The sequence below is a fragment of the Molothrus ater genome, chromosome 1, assembly GCF_012460135.2.
Source record: "Molothrus ater isolate BHLD 08-10-18 breed brown headed cowbird chromosome 1, BPBGC_Mater_1.1, whole genome shotgun sequence".
NCBI classification, from domain to species: Eukaryota; Metazoa; Chordata; class Aves; order Passeriformes; family Icteridae; genus Molothrus; species Molothrus ater.
Genome location: NC_050478.2, coordinates 93149300 through 93173405, shown reverse-complemented (window position 1 = coordinate 93173405; position 24106 = coordinate 93149300). Strand labels below are relative to the sequence as shown.

Sequence of the window (24106 nt, the reverse complement as noted above, 5' to 3'; positions counted from 1 at the left end):
TGCAGCTATTACCAGTGATAGATGTTAAATTGCTTTCATCTCCCTCCACATCCATCACATTTCTTTATATGTTATTCTTACTTTTCTTAAGAGAGAAGAATTCCAGATTTAAATTAAGCAGCAGTTGAAGTTTTTCGCATCATGAAATCCCTCAGGCAGGAGCAAAGGCTCTCTTTAGAAAGTGAATGTAACCTACTATTGCTAGGTCCTAGACAAGGTATCTTGTAAAACTGTATAACTACTTAAGGGAGCATCTTAACCCTTGCAGGGGTCATGAGGCTAGAGCTTAAAAAGTTACTTGGTTTGTGAAACTGTTGTAGTCTATATACTCGGTTTTGAAATGAATTCAGTTGCACTGATGTGGGAAATTAGATAAATTATGTATAATTAAGCAAATCATCTTGCAGTGATTCCATTGATAGTAGTGAATAATAATTTGCAAAGGTTATTTGTCAACTTGCAGACATTTCTCTGTTAAAGGGCAATAGCATGGGGAAGTCTGGTAGAAAAAGAAATGCACTTGTTTTCTGGTTAGCATCAGCTTTATTTCTCTGTTCCAAAGTGTTTGGATGAGTAAATAGAGAAGGGGTGGAAATCCTGAGGCAAAAGCAAGTAATCTAAACAAAAACACCCCCGGAATGCCACAGTTAATTATGTGGCACTGTACTTTTTCCGGGTGACATCTCGTTTATTTAACTTGGAAGCTGAGGTCATTTTATGTTGCCTTAAAGATTTTTACATTGTCAAAAACCTTGATAACATCACACACTAAGCCACAAGCAACAAAGGTTTAAACATGAAGAGAGAGACTGTCAGTACTGGCTGAAAACAATTAGGCTGTAAACAATCCATCTTGAAGACATTTTGAGAACATTCTTCACCATATGTTTCCTAAAAATACCTGAAGCCATCAATATTCTGTAGAAAAGAACCATTGCTCAAAATGGAATGAAATATACTGAAGATGTTTGAGGAAATGTGTTCTACGTGTTATTTTGATTTTATGAAAAATATTCATCTACCAAACCACAAAACAAGAAGAAAGGTAGACTTTAGTTGCATGGGCAGGAGGCTGAGGTGATTTGTAGCACACTTTAAAACAGGCTGAAGTAATTGGAAGGTTTTTTCTTTCCTAATCTCCAACTTTTCTTTGTCTGCTTGTTGCTCTTTGAAAATGTTATTTTTGCAAGGGAATTCCAGGAGCATGGCTGTTGGCAGATTTTGCCCCAGGGGTGTCCCAGACAGGTGGTATGAAGTCCTCAGAAGATTTTCTGCAGAGTCCCTTACAGGTGTCAGTTCAGGAGGGCATTTGAGAACAATGGGCATCCTATTCAGCTTGGCCATTAAGCAGAGTCTTGTACTTCTGTGATTGTAATATGAAGATAAACATGTAGTTTGCAGCCTAGAGCCCCCTCTGTCACAGGACTATGCAGCATTGTCTCATGTTCATTTCTGAAATACTTTTTTTCTATATGGACTGACTGAAGAAATAGCTGAAGTTCTAATATCTAAGGAGAAATGCTGGAGTCTGTCAGAGGGCTATGAATTCTTCCCTTAGCAGTGATGTGAAATTCACACACCCTGACATGAAAAACAGATAATCTTATTCCTGTAAGTAAAATCTCCACTGCAGCACAGAGCATATGTAGTGTGTGGATCAGAAGTTACTACAGGGGAAATAATGTGATGAAATGTAAGACTGTTGTCACATATATTGTATCTAGAAGAAGAGGTTTTTGGTATCTCTTTTGGGACATCCTCTACAGTCTTTGAGCACCTCTCTGAAATTTAACATCCTTTAAATATAGGTATTTTGCTGAGTATATCGATGTCTTAGGAAATTACTGGATTATTGAGTTTGTAGCAAAATGTGCTCCTTTACAAGAGGCAAGTGGAGTGTTAATAAAAGGAAGAATGGGGGAATATTTTAGACTTCAAGGAAACAGAGAAAAACAAAGCATAATGATAAAGTTGAAAAGTGAGCTTTAAATTCTTGATATTTTCCCCTAAGGGCTGGTAAATTCTTAGATGAAAATAATACTGTGTGTCTGAAAGCAACCCAAGTACAGAGGATTTCCTTCCTCCCTTAGGGTAGGAAGGAAAGTTTTGCCTCTGTGATTGTGTGTCCATGAAAATCTCCTTACCTTTCATTTTCCCTCCTCCAGCTCTGTGTGTCCATATGTGTGAGGGAGGGTGCACCAAGTCTTTGACTAAATTGAATTTAGCATATAACTGCTAGCATGAGAGCTGGCAATTACAGATTTCAATGAATAGGATGTATTAAATGTCAAACAGCTGCAGAGATCCTTAGAAATCTACCTTCTTTTTTTTTTTTTACTAAATAAATACCCCACCTGTCAGGGAATCAGCAAGTTCTGTAATTATCTGTCCTTGAGCTCAGCATCTTTGACATTTAAAAATTCTCCCCATGGTCGTGGACACTGGTTAGTATTACATGAGGACACATATCAGGGTCTGTATAGTTTGCAGTGTTCTTTAGAAGGACCAGACAGCTAAAAAGAAGAGTTAATTTTCTATCTGATGCACCAGACAGTTGCACACTGTGGAAGGACAGGGACTTTGCCTGCACTGACAGGCATACATCACCGTGTTTGCATTGGGGAAGAAACATAAAAGCCTTCCATTATCATTTAAAGTAAAATGTTGGGTGGTATCAATGGGGAATCGGTGTGTTTGCAGTTCAGGAGGACACTGCCCTTCAGAGAATGGTGTTACATGTGTCCAAGCACCTGGTGGGAGAAGAAGCAAAAGAAGCTTGGAGTTTCACACTATTTAAGGTGTCTGCTGTTGGGAGTAGCGTGGTCTGCTGTCATCAATGGTGGTGACTCAATTGAAATTGCCAACTTCAAAGCACTCAAGAATAGAAGGTTCCAAACATATTTGTGTAGCTCTGGATGGAATAGGAACAGGCGGTTAGTGGGATGTTTGCAGAAGGAGGAGAAAGAAATGTTTGCAGGAAATAAAGGATTAATTGAAAATAGAAAGAATAATTTCCTTTCCAGGTTTTAAAAACTTCCTGCTGGTTTTTTTCTCCCCCCCCCCCTTATTCAAGTCTGAAGTTGTGTGGACATACCACTGTAGGTGGCATTTTAAGTATAACTGTGTTATGATAGTCAGTTTATATTCTCAGAGTTTAAATGTAATTTTGACTCAGGACCAAACTCCTGTATTTAATTTCTCATTGCAGCAGATGGACAAAGCTGCAGAAATATTTTGCAAGCAAATAAGGAAAATGCAGGGAGCAATTGTTTGCATAAAGCAATGTGGAGATGCTATGCTTGTTTTGTCAGCTTTTTATTAAAAATGCAGCAAGTGTCTTCAAATTGTTGTAAACATGAGAAGTTATTAAATAGTAAATTTCTAAAACTCAGTCTCTTAGTTGCTATCTGTCTGTTACTGAGTATTTCCATTTAGTCTTAGATCTGATACAGTTTCCAGCCGGCACTGATTCTCCCTGTTCTGTTTAGATACACAAAAATAATCTAGCTTTGTGCACAGAGGTACAGAGGGCAGATAGGCTTTTAATCAGCAGCCACTGGGCATCGACCATGTAACTGTTTTTCAAAATCTACCTCTCTGTCTAGTAGTAAAGAATTAGCAGCAAAAAAGAGCATATATGCTTCCAACTATTTCACTTAAAAATGTGAAAAAATACATTCTTAGTACCCTCCATGGATGAGCTGGATACATTTATTTCTCCCTTCTAGGTTATTCTTCATAAAAAATTACAGTGATTATAAAGAGAACAGTAATGAGATTAACTTTCACCATCAATTTTTTTTTTCTGTAGGAATTATACATTGAGATTCATGCCTATACCGATGAATGATGCCTCCCAAGCACTCAAAACAAACCCTGAGAAAACAGAAGAGGCTCTGCAAAAGGTATTGCATATGCCACCAATGAACAGAAATCAAACCAGCAAAAATATAGTCATTTTAAGTTTCTGAGACTTCATGCTTGGCTGAATAAGAATTCTATACTGGATTCAAAGATTGTTTGGTTTGCAGAGACATATACATGGTAATCAAGTGCTGCAAGAGCTTTCTATTCCACAGAATGCTGGAAGTGAAGGCTGATGGAATGCAGTGGTGTAGTGTCAGAATATCGTAACTAAAAAAATGCAAACTAGACCTGGTATTACTGTGTGCCTGACTATGAAAGAGAGTTAGAAACTGCATGTTTGTTACATATGTGCCTGTGGGTATTACCAAATGTTTAGAATTACTGGTGCACGCTTTTTATATTGGCATAAAAAGCGCAGTCAGCTCTGTATAAGACAAAGGGTGCCCTTCAATTTAAAGGAGGATGAAAAAATTTACTGCCTGTGTTTTATATTGTACATATAAAATTCACACACTGTGTTGCCCTAAGTAAGCAACTGCCCCAGCATGTTCTTTTTGATAAAAAAGGTGTTGACAGTATCTGTAGTGTTCCACTTGCCTGAGTTATAAAACTCCCAGCTGAGTTTTAATATGGTAAATCTTGCAAGCTCCAAACAAGCCTCCTGCTCAATCAGGAAGCACACATTTCACATCTCTTTAATGAGCAGTTTTCCTTTAGCCAGCGTAAGGCCATAAAAATGTTATAAATAGTTCTTACAGATAACTGTGATTAAAAAGCAAATGTCTATGATCCTTGCTTTCTGTAATTTGAGTATCACAGGGAGAAGTGCTGGTAGTTAGTATCTTTTTCTTTGATGCATGAAAATTCTCTCAATTTTGCTTTTAAAAATCTGATTCATGGGGGATGGATGTATTTCTTACATCTCATTTAATATAATTGGCGTGGTTCACATCTAGACTGGTAGGTGCATTTCTGAAAAAAATACTTGGAAGCTTCTGGCCATGGGGATTTAGATCTGTGTGTTAATTAGGCGCTATGTACAAAGAGCATTTCCTTTTATTCATATCAAGGTTGCTAAAACTGTTAGACCCTGAGTTTTTTTTAATGTGTGGTTCAGGCTTTCCTCACACAACATGAGGAAGTTACCTCCTAGAAAAGGTATCAGTGGCAGGAGTGGTGCTGTGGACACAACACAGGTGATTCCTGCCAGGTGGGGATGTGAGCCTCCCTGCATGGACTGAGCCTGGTGCCAGGACAACTGCACTGACTGACTGATGGACACAGCAGCCACCCTCCTGAGCTCTGTGTCTCTGCAGCACATTTGGCTTGGGGTGGGCAAAGTGAATAAACCCAGGGATTTGCTCTGGGCACGGTCAGATGTTGCAGTTTTTGCTGCTGCTGCCACCTTAGAGGTGACTGTCCCCACTGATCTCAGCCTCACAACCTGCTGGCTACTCCACTCATCCTTTCCTCCCCTCTCTCTTTCAGACCAGGTCCATCACCTTTGATGAACCTTGAACAGTTTGTTAATAGGTATTTTTGGCTTCACCAAGTTTGATGGAGCAGGGTTAGGGGGCTATTCTGTGTGCCATGAAGCTGGCTGATGGTGGGTGTGTACTGCTGGTGACACTTGTGGTAGCCGTCAGCAGGAATCACTTGTCTCTACAGAGCTCTTCTGTGCTGCTTAGCTTTAATTAACCAACAGGTGAACTGAGGCTGCACTATCACTTAGGCACTTTTAGATAGTTTATTTTCCCTTCAGACATACTGCTATTCAAATCTATGTCTTTGCAGCAGGCCAAAGACATCTAAAAGAAACGAATCAAATATCTTGAGTCATCATGATCTCTACAACACCTAACAGTTAAGAGTCCCTTCAAATATTTCTCCAACCAGGATCTAATCCTTTGTCAGCATAACTTGCTAAATTGTTCAAAATGGAACACTCTTTCAGAAAAGTTTGCAGATGATAAATAATTAGGTAGCTTTTCTTGTCAGTCCCCAGTTCTGACACAGCAGAATTGAAAAATTGAAAACACAAAATTGAAAGCAAATTACAATGTGAAGACTCAAATCAGTTTCCTAATCTGACTTTTTTTCTGCCTTTTTTTTTTCTTTTTTTAGATAGAAAACTACTTGCTTCGTAACCATGAGACCAGGAAGTACCTACAGGAGCAAGCATATCGGCTGCAGCAAGGCATTGTCACTAGCACCACTCAGCAGGTGAGAATTTGTTACTTAATGGACATCTCAATGCCTAAAATCTGCTTGGGGAGGAAGTTCTCTCTCATTCTGAGTACTTTTAAGATGATGTGCCTCATGGGTTATAATGTTTCCCAAGAAATAGTAATTATCAATGACAATGTATTTGGAAGCAAAGCATGTGTGAGATGAAGGCCTTCTATACAGCAGTACCATGTAGAGAAAGGCTCAAGGTATTAGCAAGTAAACTACTGTTGAAACCAGGAACAGTTTGGTTTGCTTGTGCTCTACCTGTGTTATTAAAAATTAATGGGACAGTGTTTTGTTACTGGAACCTGAAATTGTACTCTAACCTCTTGAGAATGAAAATGGTATATGGAGATATACTGGAATTAGAAGCTGCAAGACCGATTGTTCTATTCTAGTAATTTTTCTGTTCCAATGTCACTTTTCCCTCCCAAATAAATAATCTCTATATGAAATAAGTTTAGATTTTTTTATAGCTTGTTGGTTTTAGTTGTTCTTTTCTCCAACACCACATACACATCAAGTTTCAGGAAATGTAATTTATTGTTATTTTGAAATAAAGTTACTAATTTCTGTACTAAATTGTGTACAGTAGGGGATGGGTTTTAAAAACAGTTTTAAAAGAGAGCTGAAAAAGACTCTCTAGTATGATAGAATTGCATTATTATTCCCAGAGTGTATTTTTTTTCTGTCCAGATGTCCCAGTGGGACTTTCTACTGTCTAATAATTAATTAGCTTTTTGTACTTAAAAAAAAATACCCACCCAAAACCCTTTGAAGAGAAAGATTTATGTGGATCTGAAAAGGAGCATGCTGTGAAATTATTTCAGTTCTCATTGCTAATGATATAAGATGCTGGAACGTGGGCTTTATATGATGGTGCGTGCACTCAGATGTTGCTTCAAAATGTCAAATAGCCGGTTCTGATGTATGCTAAGTGGGCTGATAAAGACTTTTAACTATTATATCTCCCTGCCTCATATATCTTAATCAAAGCTGACTATGTGTCAGGCATTCTTAGTGGTTTGTCCTGTAAGATACAGATATACCACCTGCCCTGCATTTGCAGCATGTTGAATGAACTGTCTTGCGGGTACAGATTAAGTTCAATTTATCCCACTGTGAAATGTCTGATGGAAACTTCTGCTTTGATAGTTTTAATTCCCTTGCAACTAGGAATATTTACATTTTAAAAGAATACCACAGAAGCCTGCACAGTTGCGTTTTGCTTAGACTGGAGAAATCACTGTTAGTATTTGTTGAATGAACAGAGCTTTCTTTTACTGTCTGAACTTCTTAACAATTCAGAGACCTTTAGACTATAGTCTTAGGTATATCAAAAACATTTTCAGCATTAAATCTGATCCAAAAACCAGACTAACACTTAAATAGGGTAACTTGTTTATTATTTGCAGTTATCCTGGAGCTTTCTGTGGGGGAAATATTCCACAGCATTTATTTTTCCTGATGGTAAAGTTTTATTTATTTTGCAATGCTTAGGGGTGTCTTTATGAGATGTAGTTCTTTCCTTCAATAGTATTGACATGCTGCCAAGGTCTTATCATGCCTTTCCAGGTTGTTATATTGTCACTGCAAATCTCATCATGCTACTATTGATTTTCTACCTGGACTGGATTATGGTTGTGTTTGACCAAACATCCTGATGTTTTATCTTTTGTATTCCTTTTGTTCAAGTAGATGATTGACAGAATATGTGTAAAAGTGCAAGATCATCTCAACTCTTTAAGAAACTGCAGTGTGGATGCTGTACAGGAGGATGTCAAATGTGCGGAACGGCTGATGCGGGACGCTAAGAACTCCAAAACAGTAAGCCTTTCCCAGCACGCTGGCAGTGATGAGAGCAGTTCTGTGTGTGCTTGCAGCTTCTCTGGTTTTAGGCAGTGAAAATAATAATATGTGTCACAAAAGTGTATTTTCTTCAGATAACCAGCTATAGCTAGTATTTAAAGTGATAAGATAATTCTAATTTATGAAGACTTTGTTTCAGCCAAAGAAATTTCCTGCTGTTTGTCCTGGTTTGAAGACAGTGATGAGCCTATTTTCTGAGGATAGTCTTCCTGTCTTACAGCTCTTACCAAATCTGTATCATCTTGGTGGAGCTTCTTGGGCAGGAGCAAATGGTTCACTCTCCAATCCAATCCAAGAGACACTTGAATCCATGGCTGGAGAAGTCACAAGGGTAGTGGACGAGCAACTTAAGGTCTGTGGATAGATGTGTTACCATCTCTCACATGCAGAAATAACTAAATCTGAGGTTTTCTGTTAGTAAATGCAAATGTGCCTTACTTCATTTTTCTTCTCAGTAGATTTGTATGTAAGATAGCTATCTTTTCATTTTTAGTTTCTTATAACTTTGGGCCATGTAATTTGGAATTTTTTCCCAGCTGGAATAAAATAAAAAGTTGCCTGTATGTTTTCGGTGGACAGAAGGAGCATACGCTGTTTATTATCATCTTTTCTCAGCTGCTAAAAGGGGAAGACTGATCAATTGCTCCTTCAGCCTTTTGTAAAGACATTTCTTAAGCACCCTAAGAAGCCTCATGCACTGGAGGAAAGTGCTCAGTAGTTAAGGAGTCCTAGTAGAATGAAAGCTGCTTTTTTATAGGCTCCATGGCAGATTTTTTTTCTCAGTGGTCACTTTCGAATCTGATGCAGGATTTCTACTGTTAACTTGTAGGTATTGAGAGTGCCCAAAAAACTGGTACAGGCAGCTTGACAGGAAATCTTTTCACAAGTTGCCTGCCAAACCTGAACTCTTGAAGTAGATGTCATTAATCTGTCAATGTTCTCACCTGTGTGCTCAGCCAGCTCCTGCTCAGAAACTTGCACCTTCAATTATGTTTGCTCTTCCTGTGTAACAAGCAAAGAGCCTTCCATACAGCATGTGCAAAGGTATCAGTCCAGGAAGAAGACAAGGTGGACAAATTTTAACAGTAGGGATCTGTATGGAAGGTGATGAATTTAAAAATATGGTTTTGGGGCAGCTCAGATCAACTTCTGTTTGTGACTAAGCTGCTTTGTCTGTGTTCTGCAGTATTTAAACACTTTGCAACCTTCATCTTCAGATTCTTTGATCTTTCAATTGAAACATGAAAATGCTTAAGTCAGTGGGAATATAATGAAGAACAATAATAATGCCATATTACTAATTACTTTTTTGAAATTAAAAAGTTAATGAGGAGGAAAATGGTGCTCTATTTTTAGTATGTTTCTCCCTTTCCCCATTATATGAAATACAGTGAGAATTTCTGCAGACGTGATTTATCCATAAGATTCTTCCCAGTGGAACCTCTGGGGTATTACTGGGACAAGAGTAGTCAGGTCAGCCCTTCATGCTGGGCTTATGCACTTAAATAAGTTCATCTTGGAGAGTCTTAGAGAGGGTGAGAAAAAAAGCCTCTTCAGCATTTGGAATGTTCCTGAATTAGTGTGTTTTCCATCTACACTTTTACACATTTACAACAAAAAGCACTTTGGCTCAACCATTCGTACTTTTACATTTACTTTTGATCTGTGTGGCAAAAGTGGCTTACAAAAAACTATAAAGTCATAATGCTCTTTGTATACTCCAACACTCATTTTTATTAATTTTCAATTAAGGTGGAAGGATTTTAAGTTCTATGCATGGAGGAAGAACTGATGAACATGGATTAGAATTATTTTTTCCCCCCAGTTGTTTAGGTCAATTCAAAACATCATAAGCAGTTTATTATTTGTAAAGATGGATAAGGAAGCTCACATAAAGACAATTCTTTTTGTAGTTGTTGGGGGGAAAAAATCCTGTGTGCTGTAAGAGGAGTTTTGATTTTTTGTTTCCATAGCAACTGGAGTGTGATTCTAAAAAGAAGTTTGGAAATTGGTTATAGGCAATGAACATATTTTAAGTAAATAAGATTTTTTTTCCTTTTTTTTTAACTAAAGGAAAGGAAGAGGGGTGAAGAAAGGAGTTAGAGTAAGAAAAATCAATATATTGGAATGAGTTGAGTTGACCAGAGGAGAAATTATAGCAAGACCCTTGCCTTTTTCTTCTCCTGCTGGTGTCACTGTGGACACACAGTACCTGGAGATGCATTATTCAGTCAGTAAAAGCCCAAGGGAAAATAAGCAAGACAAGTGGAACCTATACAAACATGATGGTTTTGTAATGACAGAAGTGCTCAAAATAGTCTTCCTAAATTCTGTCCTGGAGCAAAGGGTTTGTTAGCTCCATCACCTGTTCCATTTTTTTATTTTGATACCATCATTCTTCAGTCCTTTTCCTCACTGTATCTTTCCCCTGAATGCTAAGATTCTTTAATTGTGGGTAGTAATTTGTTCTTTTCTTTCACCTGGTGACTGGTACTTGCAGCCCTGTGACTGAAATGTGTGCACTTTCACAGTCAATATTGGTAACTATGGCTTTCCATCAGTGAAAGATTTGAGTATGGAATTAGGAGGTGAGGAAAGGTTTCTGTGGATATGGTCATATGAAATCAACAGCTAAAATCCACCAGTAAAGGAATTATGTTGAGCTGCGCAATTGAAGATAAGATCCAAACTCTGACTTAAATTGCAAATTCTCTCAATTTTTTGAGTAAAAATTGATTTTTGAAATTTCAGAAAAGATCTAGATTTTCCTGCTATGCCTTCTCAAAACATTTTTTCACATGATCCATTTTGAAAGACCCTGCTTAGACTGGAATTGTAATTCAGCATAGCAAGTCTATCACTTTTATGATTGTGATTCATCAGTAACTCTTGAGAGGCAGGGAATTTTTTCACAATAAACTACACAATTGCACCAATGAATAGATGCTATGGAAAAAATGGATGTGTCAGGAGCTCTCATTAGTAGTTTACTTGGCTCAGTGCTCTCTAACATTCAAGTTCTTCATCCCCCATGGGGATATGGCCACAGAGGCTTGAAAGTCTCTTCATTAGTCAAGCTGCCCCAGAATCTGCTTGAGGACTGAAGGAGGGCGTGTGGGAAGAGTTCTTAAAGGGCATCTTGGGAACCCAGCAACAAGATATATTATTAGCTCTAATGGCAGTTGTCCCTTATAACTCTAAATCAAATGTTGCAAAGATTGGATTTTCCTGTACACTGTGGCCACTTTGTGTTGCTTTGTTGTTTTTTCCAGACTGTAAAAGCTACAGACTAAAAGATGCTGCTTTGAATTACTGATTTTTTTAATGCAGCAATTGTGTTTCTTTCTTACTCATTGTCTGCATAAGGAAATTACTAGTTATGGTAGGGCTATGCAGAGAAAAAAGCTCTGATACAATGGAGTTGAATTTGCAGTCACTCACCTGTGATATGGGATTGAGAAGAAAAAGGAAATCAGTAGCATTTTCAAGGGGTGTAGCTCTTATTTTTGTGCAATTTACAAATGCCCTAGGTAAGATCTATGCTTACCTAGGCTTACCATTCCATGGAAATGTTGTTTCCTTTATTTTATTATTTGTAAATACCTTTTTCTCTTTGCTTCTCAACCCTCACTCTTATCAGAGACAAGTTGGCCCATTTCAGTAAACTGGACTCTGGCCTGTTCCTTGTTTTTTTTTTTCCACCCTCCTTTGGATTTTTCCTGTGTGGGTGGCCATGCACTGCAACAGGCTGCCTGAAGAGGGTGCAGAGTCTCCCCCACTGGAGATACTCAAAAACTGTCTGCACACAATTCTCTGCCATGTGCTGTAGGGAAACCTGGAGCAGGGAGGTTGGCCTAGGTGACCTTCAGTGGTCCCTCCCAAGCTTTCACCCATTCTGTGGTTCTGTGTGATTAAAAATTGTTGGCTATATCTAAAGTTTGCTGTAGATTTACATGTATATAAATGAGAGCCATATATTAAAGGTTTGCATGCCAACTGCAGATCATGCTTGTAGCTACTTCTTAATATTCAGCTGGTATATTCCAGCCATCTACAGCCTGCTGAGTTCTCAGGATCTCTCGTCCTCATTTACTGATGCTTCTTATAAATTGGCAGGTCTGGAGCACTGATGAAAATTGGTGATTCAGGGCACAGTTTAGAGGGAAGGCATCTGCAGCAGAGCATCCACTGCAGTGGTGGGTGCACAAGGGAAGCTAATTTGTTCTGACAGTTCAACACACAGAGATGTAAATGTTTCATATTTGAAAAGGCAAACAAGTGCAGTCGCGGGTCATTTTCAGAACAAGTGTTTTGATTCTCAAAGCTATATTTTGTAAAATGTCTTATATTGCAGCTGGATGCAAAATAGATTGGAAAGCAGAAGAAGAATTGTAAAAAATACAAGTCTAAAAGTGTCATATTTGACAGAATAATGCTGTCACTTCCCAGCTAAAGTGAATGCCAGTATCTAATGTTGTTTTTTGCTTACTGTGCTGCAGACACTCCTTGAGTCTATGGTGGATGCAGCAGAAAACCTTTGCCCAAACGTAATGAAGAAGGCTCGCATCCGTGAGGACCTCATTGAGGCCAGCACTGAGAAGATTTCCATCCCACGCACTTTTGTAAAAAATGTCCTCTTGGAGCAATCTGGAATTGATATCCTCAATAAAATTAGGTACTTTAGGAGGCTAATCTAACAAAATTGGAATTTAAATTTTGGGATGTATGTTTGTGTAGTAGAAGAATTTTAGAATGCTTTTGTGACTCACAGGGAAGTATATTGTGGCATTCAAAGAGCAGGAAATTGTCCTGCAGGTCTGGGAACTTAGATTAATATATTTGGAATCTCTAGGGATGTTAACTAAGATCATGAATGCATGTGCTCTCTTATTTAGTGAAAGATTTGGTTTGTGGTATGCAAGTATTTTCACAACTAATACTTTTTAAAAAAAACTTTATTTTCTCACCTAACACTGGATTAATGTAATTGAAGGAATGACTATTACTTTGAGTGGTAGCCGTGCTTTGTCTATTGTTACATTTGGTCTTGTCCTATAGCTGGAGCAATCACTTTAAGACTTTGTGTGGGGCTGTGCACAGCAGACTGACATACTTAAAAAATGGAAACTTGGATATTCAAACCACAAACCTGGAGCAGAAACCATTACCCTAAATAACTCTTAGTTTGTCCTGTAAAAAAAAAAAGAGGCTTTTACCTGACCTTTCATTGCTTTTTTTTCATACTGAATGTATACTATAGAATATATTTACACAGTATAATGTGGTTAACCTGTACTTTAAACCTTTTCAGTTCCTTTCTGCCTCATGCTTGAAAAGCATGACATTGTGCATTGAGATGCTGATAGCTTTGAGGAGGAAGGAAACATTTTTGCAGAGTACAGCAAAATAGGCAGGAAAAGGTGTTAAAGACTTTAGTTATACCTTCACAGTGTTTAAAATGGTTCAGGGAGTACATTTTTTTTCACTTCAGTCCTATCAAATAAATCTTGGCCCCAGGACAATAATACTGCCTCTTCTACTTGTAGAAGCTGGAACTGCCAGTGAGGTGAGGGTGCCACACTGTGATCTTTCCTGTCTTACATTATTTGAAATTAATTTTGGTAGCTGAGGGAGATTCCTTCACTCCCATTCTCTTCCCACTGTGGCTTGGCCACCATTTTACCTCCCTATTAATTGCATTGCCTTTCCAATGAATTCCTTACCTTTTTCTCCAGGCTCTCTGCAGCAGCAATTCCAGCCCCAGACAGAAGTAGTTTTGTTAATCCAATACAGCTCAGTCTACATATGCAAACCATAAACCAAAATCATGTCACTTGCTGGCAAATGCCAGTTGAAAGAGTTGGTGTTGAAAACAGAGGCAGCAGAGGTGGAGCTTTGGGCTGCAGCTCAGGCAGTCGTGCTTGTTGGCTCCACATCAGCTGCCCTCCACAGCCAGAGTTTACAATGTGGTATTTTGTCATACCACAAAGTATGTGGTATGACAGACCACATACTTTGGTGCTGTCACCAAAGATGGGACCCCAAGAGAGCAATTCAAGGTACATATTTCCTTGAGGGGGAGTTACTAGGGCAACCTTAGCTCACTGTGCAGGTGTGGTGGTGTTCCACATATGTCTGTGCAGTGGAAAAATGGCTGACATGAAGTTCTTGAGACAGAAAGTGGTTACCTAGAGCAAAAGAGGAAGCAAAGTTGTGATGGCATTGGCTGAAGAAACAGCATTGTACACACTGTACATTGTACACTTGTCTTTACCGGCTGATCAACACAAAAAAGAATTGAGGAAATGAATGGATTGTAGTTGTTCAATGGAGTAGTGTTCTATAGGGCAGCACTGTCCTAATCCCATTCATCTGGGATGTGTGTTTGTCTGATTTTAGTGGTGGAGTATTCCTCTCTGAGTTTTACTTCTTATTTTTATTCAGCTCTCTTACCCAGATGTTTTCATTTCATCTCATGGAAAACTGTGAGAAGCAGGTTAAATATGGTACAGAGGCTCCTGTGTTTATTGTGTGATTCATGAGTTTATTTCTGAAACCTGCAGTCATGTATCCTGACACCCTCTAATGTTTTACTTCAAATAAAGTGACAGCACGGTGGATAATCGTCACACTGTTGAATGTGTATTAAAGACGAAAATCTCCTGCGTGAATTAAGAAGTTCTCTCATTTCTAATCCTCACACAGTGAAGTAAAGCTGACAGTGGCTTCTTTCCTGTCTGACCGAGTTGTAGATGAAATCCTGGATGCACTTTCACATTGTCACCACAAACTGGTGAGTTTTTTCTTGGTTAATATCTAATATGTCAGATCTCAACAATGCCATTTATATTCATAACTTGTTCAGTTTCTCTTTGACAGTTCTATTTTGAAATCGGTTTTATTTTTGTTGACATCCTGACATCTTTTGAAATATAATTTTGGGGCTCTTGCCTCTTTGCTGTAAGATAGATGTAACCTTGGAAGAGACTGTGTTATATACTTGTCCTATTATCTTTTGAGCTGTTGTCAGATCTAGAACTAAAAATGCCATCAGAATGCAGTATTGAGTTGTTAGTTAAGATCAGTCCTAGTGTTTATCTAGGTGAGAGTATTAGGCTTGGTTGCTTATGAAATGAGAGGTAAGATTTCATTCTTTAGAATTCTTCGGGTACTGCTGGGACCTTGTTCCCTGAATGAGTATGTTTTGAGGTTACCTCAGAAATGGAGGTATCCAGTTTGAAGAGAAATGAGTCGGAAGGTAGGAGGGGAAGCATTCTTACTTGAAGGTCCTGAACTGTCAGGAGGCACAAATATTTATTACAGAGGTAGTTGCCTCATCAAGAGTAGAAGAAATAAACAAATGTGTATCCATAGAAATTTTTTTTTGCTTCTAATGCAAGAAGGCTTTGTAAGGACAATCCAGTACTCTTTTTTTTAAAGAACTCAGTGGGTGGTTGTTCTGATTAAAGTTGCTCTTCAGTTCTAATTGAAAGATCTCTGGCTTCAATTTGCAGTCATGATTTTTTCTCAGATGCTTTTCTCACCAAGATAAGGGAACTATATATTCTTTTTATTTCCTCTCTGCAAAAGTCCTCACATGCATAAAACAAATCACTCTTTCTGCCCCCTCTCCCCCTTTTTTTAATGGAAGACAGAGTTACTTGAGCATGCATCTTTGTAATACAGAGCAGCATTGTGTAAAGGTACAACCTCTGGTGTCTGGAGCTATGCAGCAGCAGCAGCCTGCTCTGGGAGAGACCACATGAATGAGCTCCAGTTTGTCCTGGAGGAGGCTCAGCTGGAATGAGCAGTGACTGGGCTGTGTCTGTCCAGTGGTATTGCACAACCTGGACATGCCCGGGTTCCTGCACAGTACATCATTTTCTCCAGCCTTTGAGTCACTTCACTGAAAATCCTCTGCAATTTTTCCAGCTGTTTTAGAAGTCACTTTAAAAACTGTGGTTTCCAGAACCATACAGACTATTTAAGTGTTTTAACCAACACAGTCTACAGGAATGAAATTGTTTTTCTCCTGATATTCCTTCTTCCTTGTATTTACATAGCCAAGAATATAAGAATTCCTTCCTTTTGTCAGAGTTTCAGTGGCGACTTAATTTTAGGACCAGGTTTGCTAGACCTCCCTCCCACTAAAGGCTCCTGGATACTTGTTGCTTTTCAGGATTGTGGAATTGGCTAATTGTCAGTGCTCTTGGTTTCTAAGGAATGACCGTAGATTTTGGGCTGGTTTGATTTGCTTTGTGATCCATTTTGGCCTACATGACTAATATGTCCCTTTCACCATTAAACTCTGCTGTGTTTCAGTTAGCTCTAGGTTCTTTGAGATGGTATAGCACTGATGAAAACCTTGAGGAATACTGATCTCAAAAATGCTGCTAGAGAAACTCCTGTCTAATTTGACACTGTTAATTTTCAACAGACAGCTGCAATCTGAGAGCTGGCAGCTAGTTCTTCATACAGCAAAGATTAAATGCACTGATGCCGTGCTCAGCCAGTTCCTTAAATTTGAGTGTCATGTTCTACTAATCCAACCACCCACAAATGTCTGTGTTTGTTGCATTGGCATAGTAGTGTTTGAGGCAACTTTGAAAAATAAACCTTGTTTGACAAGACCTCGGCTTGCCTAATGAGACAACGATTAGCATTAATTATTATTGCAGCTATTTTAGTGTGCTTGAAGATAAATTCATAGCAGCTCTCCAGTTGCTTTTCCTAAGTAGGCACCAGACTAAATGAGATATAATTAACTCAGGTCATCTGTTGACCTTTTTTGATGGTTAACAAAACAGCAATCCACTGGTTGTGCTGCATTGTGCCGATGTGAAGCAGTGGACTACAGTTCTCCCTAGCTGCCTCTTTGAAGACTTCTGTGACCAACTGATTTGAGACAGCTGATCTTCAAATATTTGCTTTTAGCAGATGTTTGTTTAATATTCTCTTCAGTTATCAAAAGAACTAGAAAATACTTCATTATTTTCATGACATCATGAGCCCACTCCATCCCAAATACAACCCAGGGTGGTTTCTATAACATTCTCTGTGGTCCTAGTGGCAGTTTTTGCTATGCAGGTCTAAAAACAGACTTTACTGTTGATACAAGTTTTCCCTATCTATTTCTTCAATGAAACAGAACAGAGGTATTTAAAACTGTGGGTTTTTTGTGAATAGCAGATTATAACATTTTTGGCCATTGAATAATTATGAAAACTATATTGGCTAATATTGTACATGTCTTTGTTAATTTAGAAAGGGTTCAAGAAAAAGCTTCCTCTCCACACTTCTATTTCCTTTATATGACAAACCCAGTGTGAGGACTAACCAACATAACTGAGCTTTCCTTTTGTACTTGGTCTTCCAGGATTTCTGATTGCTGGAATTCTATAAACTTTCTGGTTGGGTTCTCTTTGTCTTTTTTAAGATTGATTGGCATGTTCCTGTCTTTATCTCCAGGCTGACCATTTGACCAGACGTGGCAAGCCACTTCCCCAGCAGGAATCACTGGAGATTGAGTTAGCTGAAGAAAAACCCACTAAACGCTCCATGATCACGGTTGAGGAGTTGACAGAGATAGAACGTTTGGAGGATCTGGACACTTGTATGGTAAGACACATTCCACAGCTTGTGTGGTTAACCACACAGGTAACAAGGGAAGATACTTCTCAGGATATTATTTAGTAAATTTGTAGTATCAGGAAACTGAAGTTAGGAATTAACTTCTAGAAGAAGTAAATGTTAGCTTGGAAATTTTTTCCTGAACTGCATCTTGTTCAGCTGAAGAAAAGCTTTCCCCTTTTCTTCACTTCTTTCCTTGTGCCTGTTCAAGGGCCTTTCCCTTGCATACGCTGCTAGTACAGTAAACACCTCTTTCATGGGGCACAATTTCACAGAGCTTCAGCTGAGGTAATAAATTGGACCATGCTATCCTTTGACAACGTGTTGCTTTCTGCCTTTGTCTTCCTTCTACTTGTGACAACAAATATTTCTGCCTGAAAGTTATGTTACTGACTATGAACAGAAGTTGATTTATGTGTCACTTTATTATAAAGATGGCTCTGTGCCATATCATCATCCTTACAAGATGTGAACCCACATGATTGCAAATATAACTGTTCTCAATCTCAAATTCCCCTCCACCCAGCTCAGTCTGTTGGGGAGCTTTACTGTGGACAGGAACTTTGGGACGTGTTTCTCCATCACAAATTAGTCAGTCTAATAGGTGGTCACTCCTGAAAGGGATGAGCTTTCTGCTCTACCTTCTTACCTGATTCCTTGGCCATGTGCTTTCACCAGAAGGTAAGATGGCAGAAAAACTGATCGCTGTTCTTTGTAGAAGGTTTGTTGATTCAGCTCCCTGAATAATTGTACTGCAGAGTCAGACAGCACAGGAGAAGGAGCAGCAGGGCTGCTGCTATCTCCAGCAGCTATCTGTTGGTCTCATTTATCTGTAAAACAAAAGCACACCTTCATTGCAAATACCAGCTTAAAATAGGTTCTCTCTCCCTTCCAAATCTCCTTTTTCACTAAGAGCTAGTTTGAGACAATATTTGTCTGAGCATCAAAATCCCTGTGAGGTTTGTGGTGTTGATTACATCATCTTGTTCATCACTGGTACTGTCACGTTCCAGAGGCTTTCTGCTGGCTTCATATATAGAAAACTAAACTAAAGGCCTGTTTTGACACCCCACACTCTGCCTTTAAATTTATTCTTGTAGCCTGTTAGGATGGTAGTACTGGAAATGTAAAAAATAGCTCCTGTCTTTATCTTATATCACCATGGTTATATGACAGCATCATATCACTCCACTGTTATCCTTCACTTTGGCCATATTAAAATAATGGAAATGTGATGCTGCTTAGACTCTCTAAAAAATGCATTAGATGCTAACTGTACTTATCTTCAGAAGTGTTTATATGTCTTCATTCTCTTCATTCACCCTCATCTTGCACAGAGATTGAAATACCTTTGTGACCCAGATTCTCATCAGTATCTAATTTCTGAAGAGAATGAAGCATCAAATAAACATGAGACAGTAATCTTAGTCAGTGCTAAAGAATCCATTTATTAAAAACTGTAATCCATATTTGGGAGCTGCTTTTTGCATTCTGACTGCAAATGATGTTGCTTGCTGCTGTAAAAATACACAGATAAATAGATGAATTCATAGAATAGTTTGAGTTGAAAGGGACACGAAAGATCAGGTTCTGTGGACAGGGACATCTTCTATTAGACCTGGTTGCTCAGAGCATAATCCAATTTGTCCTTGGACACTTTCAGGGACAGGGCATCCACAACTTCTCTGGGCAACCCATTCCAGTGCCTCATCACCCTCACTGTAAAGAATTTCTTCCTAATATTCTTATCAACATCCACCCTCTTTCAGTTGAAGCCATTTATCCTTTTTTCTGTCACTGCATGCCCTTGTAAAAAGTCCTTCCTTTTTGTAGATGCCCTTTAGGTACTGTTATAAGGTCTCCCTGGAGCCCTCACTTCTCCAGGCTGAACAACCCCAGCTCCTTCAGCCTGTCTTCATAGGAGAGGTGCTCCAGCCCTCTGATCATCCTCATGGCCTCATCTGGACTCATTCCAGCAGGTCCATGTCCTTAAATTGGGGGCCTCAGAGCTGGAACGCAGCCCTCCTGGTGGGTTCTCACAGGATAAGAGTAGAGGGGCTGAATCCCCTCCCTCACTCTGCTGTCCACTCTGTTTTTGATACAGCCCAGGATACAATTGCCTTTTTGGGATGTCAGTGCACATTGTCAGGTCTTGTTGAGCTTCATCTCCATGAACACCCCCAAGTCCTTCTCCCCAGGGCTGCTCTCAGTCTGCCCAGGCTGTGTTTGTGCTTAGGATTGCCCCAACCCACATGCAGGACTTAGCACTTGGCTTTGTTGAGCTTTAACATTGACACAATGACACAGCTCCAAAAGGCTGAGCAATACAGGGATTTTTACTGAGCTAGTGTTTGCACTGAGTTTCTTGCAACTAAAAACACTTCAAGAATGCATCTTCTTTCTGTGTGGAGTTAGTAACTTCAAAGAGAGCACTTTCCAAGTGATTCATTTTAGCTATGGGAAAATGCTACAGAGTTCAGATATTCTCTTGATAAACATAACCTTATTTGTGGCAGCTTTTAGTGTCACACAGGTATTTGTGTGGAAACAAGGAACCCTCTGAAAGGGTCAAAGAATGTTTTATGAGCTGATCAGTGCAGGACACAGATATGTAGCTGAGAGATTTTACTAGGAAGAGAAGCATATGGTTTTATGAACTATAATTGGGAATGTAATTTATTTTGAATATTTTAAATCTTAAATGCGAAATAGATATTTAGATATTACTTCCAAAACAGCATTAGTTCAGGACTCTGCCTTGCTTGGTCATTGGAAATCCTTAAGCAGATCTTAGCCTTTTGATTAAATGCACCTGGCTGTGTGTTAGGCAAAGCTGAAACCTGAAACCTTGAATTGCAGCTTGGTATTGTGCTTGTTTGGGAGCCTAATCTCCTATAGCCAAAAGTATTTGGAAAATAGGATAAGGCTGATTATGTTGCTGGGATGCCAGAGAAAACTTGCCTATTCTAAGCCCAGCCTTGCTCCAGCTGGCTGTCAAGATGTTTTGGGAAGAAGAGATTTTTGTCATGAAGGAGAGGCAGTCAGCTTGGACCACCTTTTGGGGGAAGCTGTTTCCCATTTGCAAAACAGGATTTGTTTTGCAAACCCCCATTATCTTCATCAATTCTTTGTCCTTGTTTTCTTCATCAAGCCTATTTATGATCAGTATTTTGTCTGGGGTAAACCATACAGCCTCATGTTGTTATTTACCAGCTTCCCTTGAAGCTGGATTTCAACAATGTGGGGAAAAACTGGATCTGGAATCACATTTGACTATGGTTGTAGGTAGATTGTATATCACTGAAGCTATATGAATGACTGGGAGTGAGGTGGATCTATTGGTAATAAAATGTTTATGAGCTATTTGTTTTTATGTGTGGGTTGGAAGCCAAATGCAGAAGAGTTTGGAACACTTGGACTGGCAGCAGAGGGATCTGAAACCTCCATTGCTGGTGAGAGAGGGAACAGACAGGCACTATTTCAGAGCCTGCCCACCTATTCTCAAGCAGAGTGGCTGTGGCTGGGAGGATTTCCCTGACAGAGAAGAAATTCAGATATGTATAAACAACACAGACAAGACAGAATGAAATATCACAAATGGGCTCATGAAATGCATCACTGAAAAATGGACTCTTACATGTTATTGCTAGTATTTTCTGTTGTGGGAATTAGGATTTCCTAAATACCAAACTCTGCAGTTAACACTTATTAGCTTCAGCTTAGGGTAAATTTCTTATCCAGCCTTTAACAGTGGCCTGGGGGCCCATAATATGAAAGACTTGTCAGTCATGCCACTATTTACCAGTCTGTTAAATGAGTTGTGAGGAACTCACAATGTTAAATGAGTTGTGAGGGAGCAATTGAGTGGTCCAGCGTAGGATGAGATTGCTGGAACATTACACATCCAAGAGTTTCTGATCTCCCTGAGCTGCACAACAGTAAATTGATGCTTCCCTGATCTACAGCTGTCTTAGTTTTCTACATTTGATTAGAGCTGCATTGATGGTAATGAGTCATTAGATAAAACTTGTGTGCAACTAAGATGGAAAGAAAAATCTTTATGCAGAAAATGACTTGCTCTTCTCAGATGAAAGGAAAACCCTTGGCCTGCTTTTCAGAGCTTAGACTCAATCATGAATTAAGTTCATAAAATAGTATGGTTTGTCTAAATTGTCTTGTGTGTATATGATGAGCATGACACATATTCAACTCATGCATGCATTTTAAAACTACCTTTAAATAATGCACCCTTTTTTTACTGAGACTGAATATTGTGTGTCTCGGTATGTATGATCAAGTAGGGAGGTACTATCTGAGTTTGATTTGCATAATGCTTCTAGTTGTCATGTGCATTAGTACTTTGCAGAAGTAAGAAATATTAAATAATACTCCCCCACCAAAAGAGAGTGAAGCATCTTTGTTAGATTGTGTTTAACAGTTATTTTCTTAAATCTTTTTTTTTTTAGCTATTTGAATAGAGCTCAAGAGAGTCAGGACACTATTTAAAGATGTTTTGAGACAAACAGCTTTTCTTTTACTAACAATCCATGCACCTATCTTTTTTAAATATCTCTTTCAGCAATATAACTTTATTACTATAGGTAGTAATGAGCATACAGCCAGGATAAGTATTGTTTTTAGAGCAAAGTAGAGGTTATTTGTTTTATGAAGAGGTATGGTAGGAAGTTGTTTGAAACATGTAAAGCAATTGTAGGTTGCAATACAGAAGTTTGCCTATAACTCTTCTTTAAAGCATTTCTGTGTAAGATTGAAACACTTGGATGGTAAATTGTGTTTGAAAAAATGCTAGTGGCTAATGGGACAGGACTGCCTGTGATGAATATTGAGTGTTAGCCATTTTTCATCTATTTCTAATTTTAACCACAGAAATTGTTCTGTGATTTCAATGAAGGAAAAAAAAATCTCATTAGCAATATATTAAAGTTCTTTATTGAACAATAGATTTCACCTGTAGAGCAGAGAAGAAAATTTGCAGAAATAGCAGAACACTTGTAGATTGGTGGTGTATGTTTTCCTGGCTAGCCATTGTCAAAGATTTAGCAGATGAGTACTGTATTCACATGAAAATTTATGACCTTGTGTGTTCTGAATGACAAGGAGTGTATGGACCTCAGTGTTTTCAGAGAAAAGGAAAAAATGGCACTCACCAAGAATAAAATTATTGAAAACAAACATACACGACAAAATGACCACCCCAAACTCATACAGCACCACCTGCAAGCTTTTCTCCTCTGACCCACCCCCAACCCCTGCCCCTTTTCCCATCAGCAGCAAGTTTGAATTAAAACAACAGAAACCTCTTCAGTTGCTTTCCCTGGCAGAAGGAGGGGATCATGGTGCACACTCAGGAACATGTGCCACTGATGCTGTAAGAAGAAAAACCAAATCACAGATTCTCTGGTATGCCCTGACTTACTACCACATCTGATTCTTACTGCTCCCTGTTTACCTGCAACAGAATTGTCTCAAGCATAGACTCAGCTTTTTGGATGAAAGACTGAACACCTACTGCAAATAAACCAAGTTTCCTGTTGGACTCTATATTCTCCTGTGCTATAAATAAAGCTCCAGCTCTGCGACTGACTTAATCCAGCAAAAGTCTTCTTTTTGCTGAAATGAGCATTTCCACTTTCCCCCATACAGAGTTCGCACTTTGCTGCCCACAACCTCACAACAAACTGGTGTGGGAATTGATTCGACTGACAGTTCAGCTTTTCACGGAGGATTTCTTTCCCAGGTTAGTTTACAGACCAACTAGTCCCCTGGTTGAGTCCACAGAACAAATCCTGAGTGGCAGAAACAAGCAGACAGGGATGAGGGCAAAGGCAGCAGCCTGGATGAATGGTGGATTAAATTGATTGTGACACTTGAGTTTCTCTCTTGTATGCATTAGCAGAAATGGGCCTTTGATGTGCAGTAAATACAGCACTCTGTGGGAAGCTAGAAACTGGCATTATGGTATGTGAGAGTGTTCTTGGCTTCTGAAAAGGCTCACAGGCATGTGAGCAAATCTAGTGCAGTGGAAGTCCAGTCGTATTTCTGACTCACCCCGAACTAGGACAGTTTATGGAAATATCACCAGGAGGAGCAAAGCACACTGCCAGAGTCCTCCTTCCTTAAGCCTTTCCCTACACATGCAGTACTGTGGCTGAGAAAGTGCCATACAAAGGGAATCAGTATGATCACCTTGCAGAATGTCTTGTTTGTTTCCAATTTATGTGTTATCCTCATTAGAGTTATGAATACATTAATTTTAATAGTGAATATTCATTACCTATCTTTTCCTGATTTCCTCTGTATATAATTTTGCAACATCCTCACTGCCCTTACCCATGTTTATTCAGTACTTGATACATGTATAGACTACAGAGTACAGGCTTATGAGGGGTTACATGTTCCCAGCTGAAACACTCTAAAAGAAACCTAGCTTTCAGTGTCTTTTCTTGGGTCTCTAAATGGAAGGAGGTGATGGATAATTTATAGGTAGGTT

At 39.0% G+C, this 24106-nt stretch overlaps 1 protein-coding gene across 5 annotated transcripts in view; it reads left to right on the top strand.

The window, feature by feature from the left end:
• The window catches only part of CARMIL1 (capping protein regulator and myosin 1 linker 1), a 189726-nt gene that overhangs the window by 130819 nt on the left and 34801 nt on the right, over positions 1 to 24106 (top strand). For all 5 annotated transcript variants that reach the window (XM_036398485.1, XM_036398468.1, XM_036398461.1 and 2 more), the window contains 7 exons: positions 3812 to 3905; positions 5992 to 6090; positions 7795 to 7923; positions 8186 to 8317; positions 12465 to 12640; positions 14671 to 14758; positions 17434 to 17583. In XM_036398485.1, coding sequence (XP_036254378.1) covers positions 3812 to 3905; positions 5992 to 6090; positions 7795 to 7923; positions 8186 to 8317; positions 12465 to 12640; positions 14671 to 14758; positions 17434 to 17583 — 868 coding nt within the window. The remainder of the gene's footprint in view (positions 1 to 3811; positions 3906 to 5991; positions 6091 to 7794; positions 7924 to 8185; positions 8318 to 12464; positions 12641 to 14670; positions 14759 to 17433; positions 17584 to 24106) is intronic.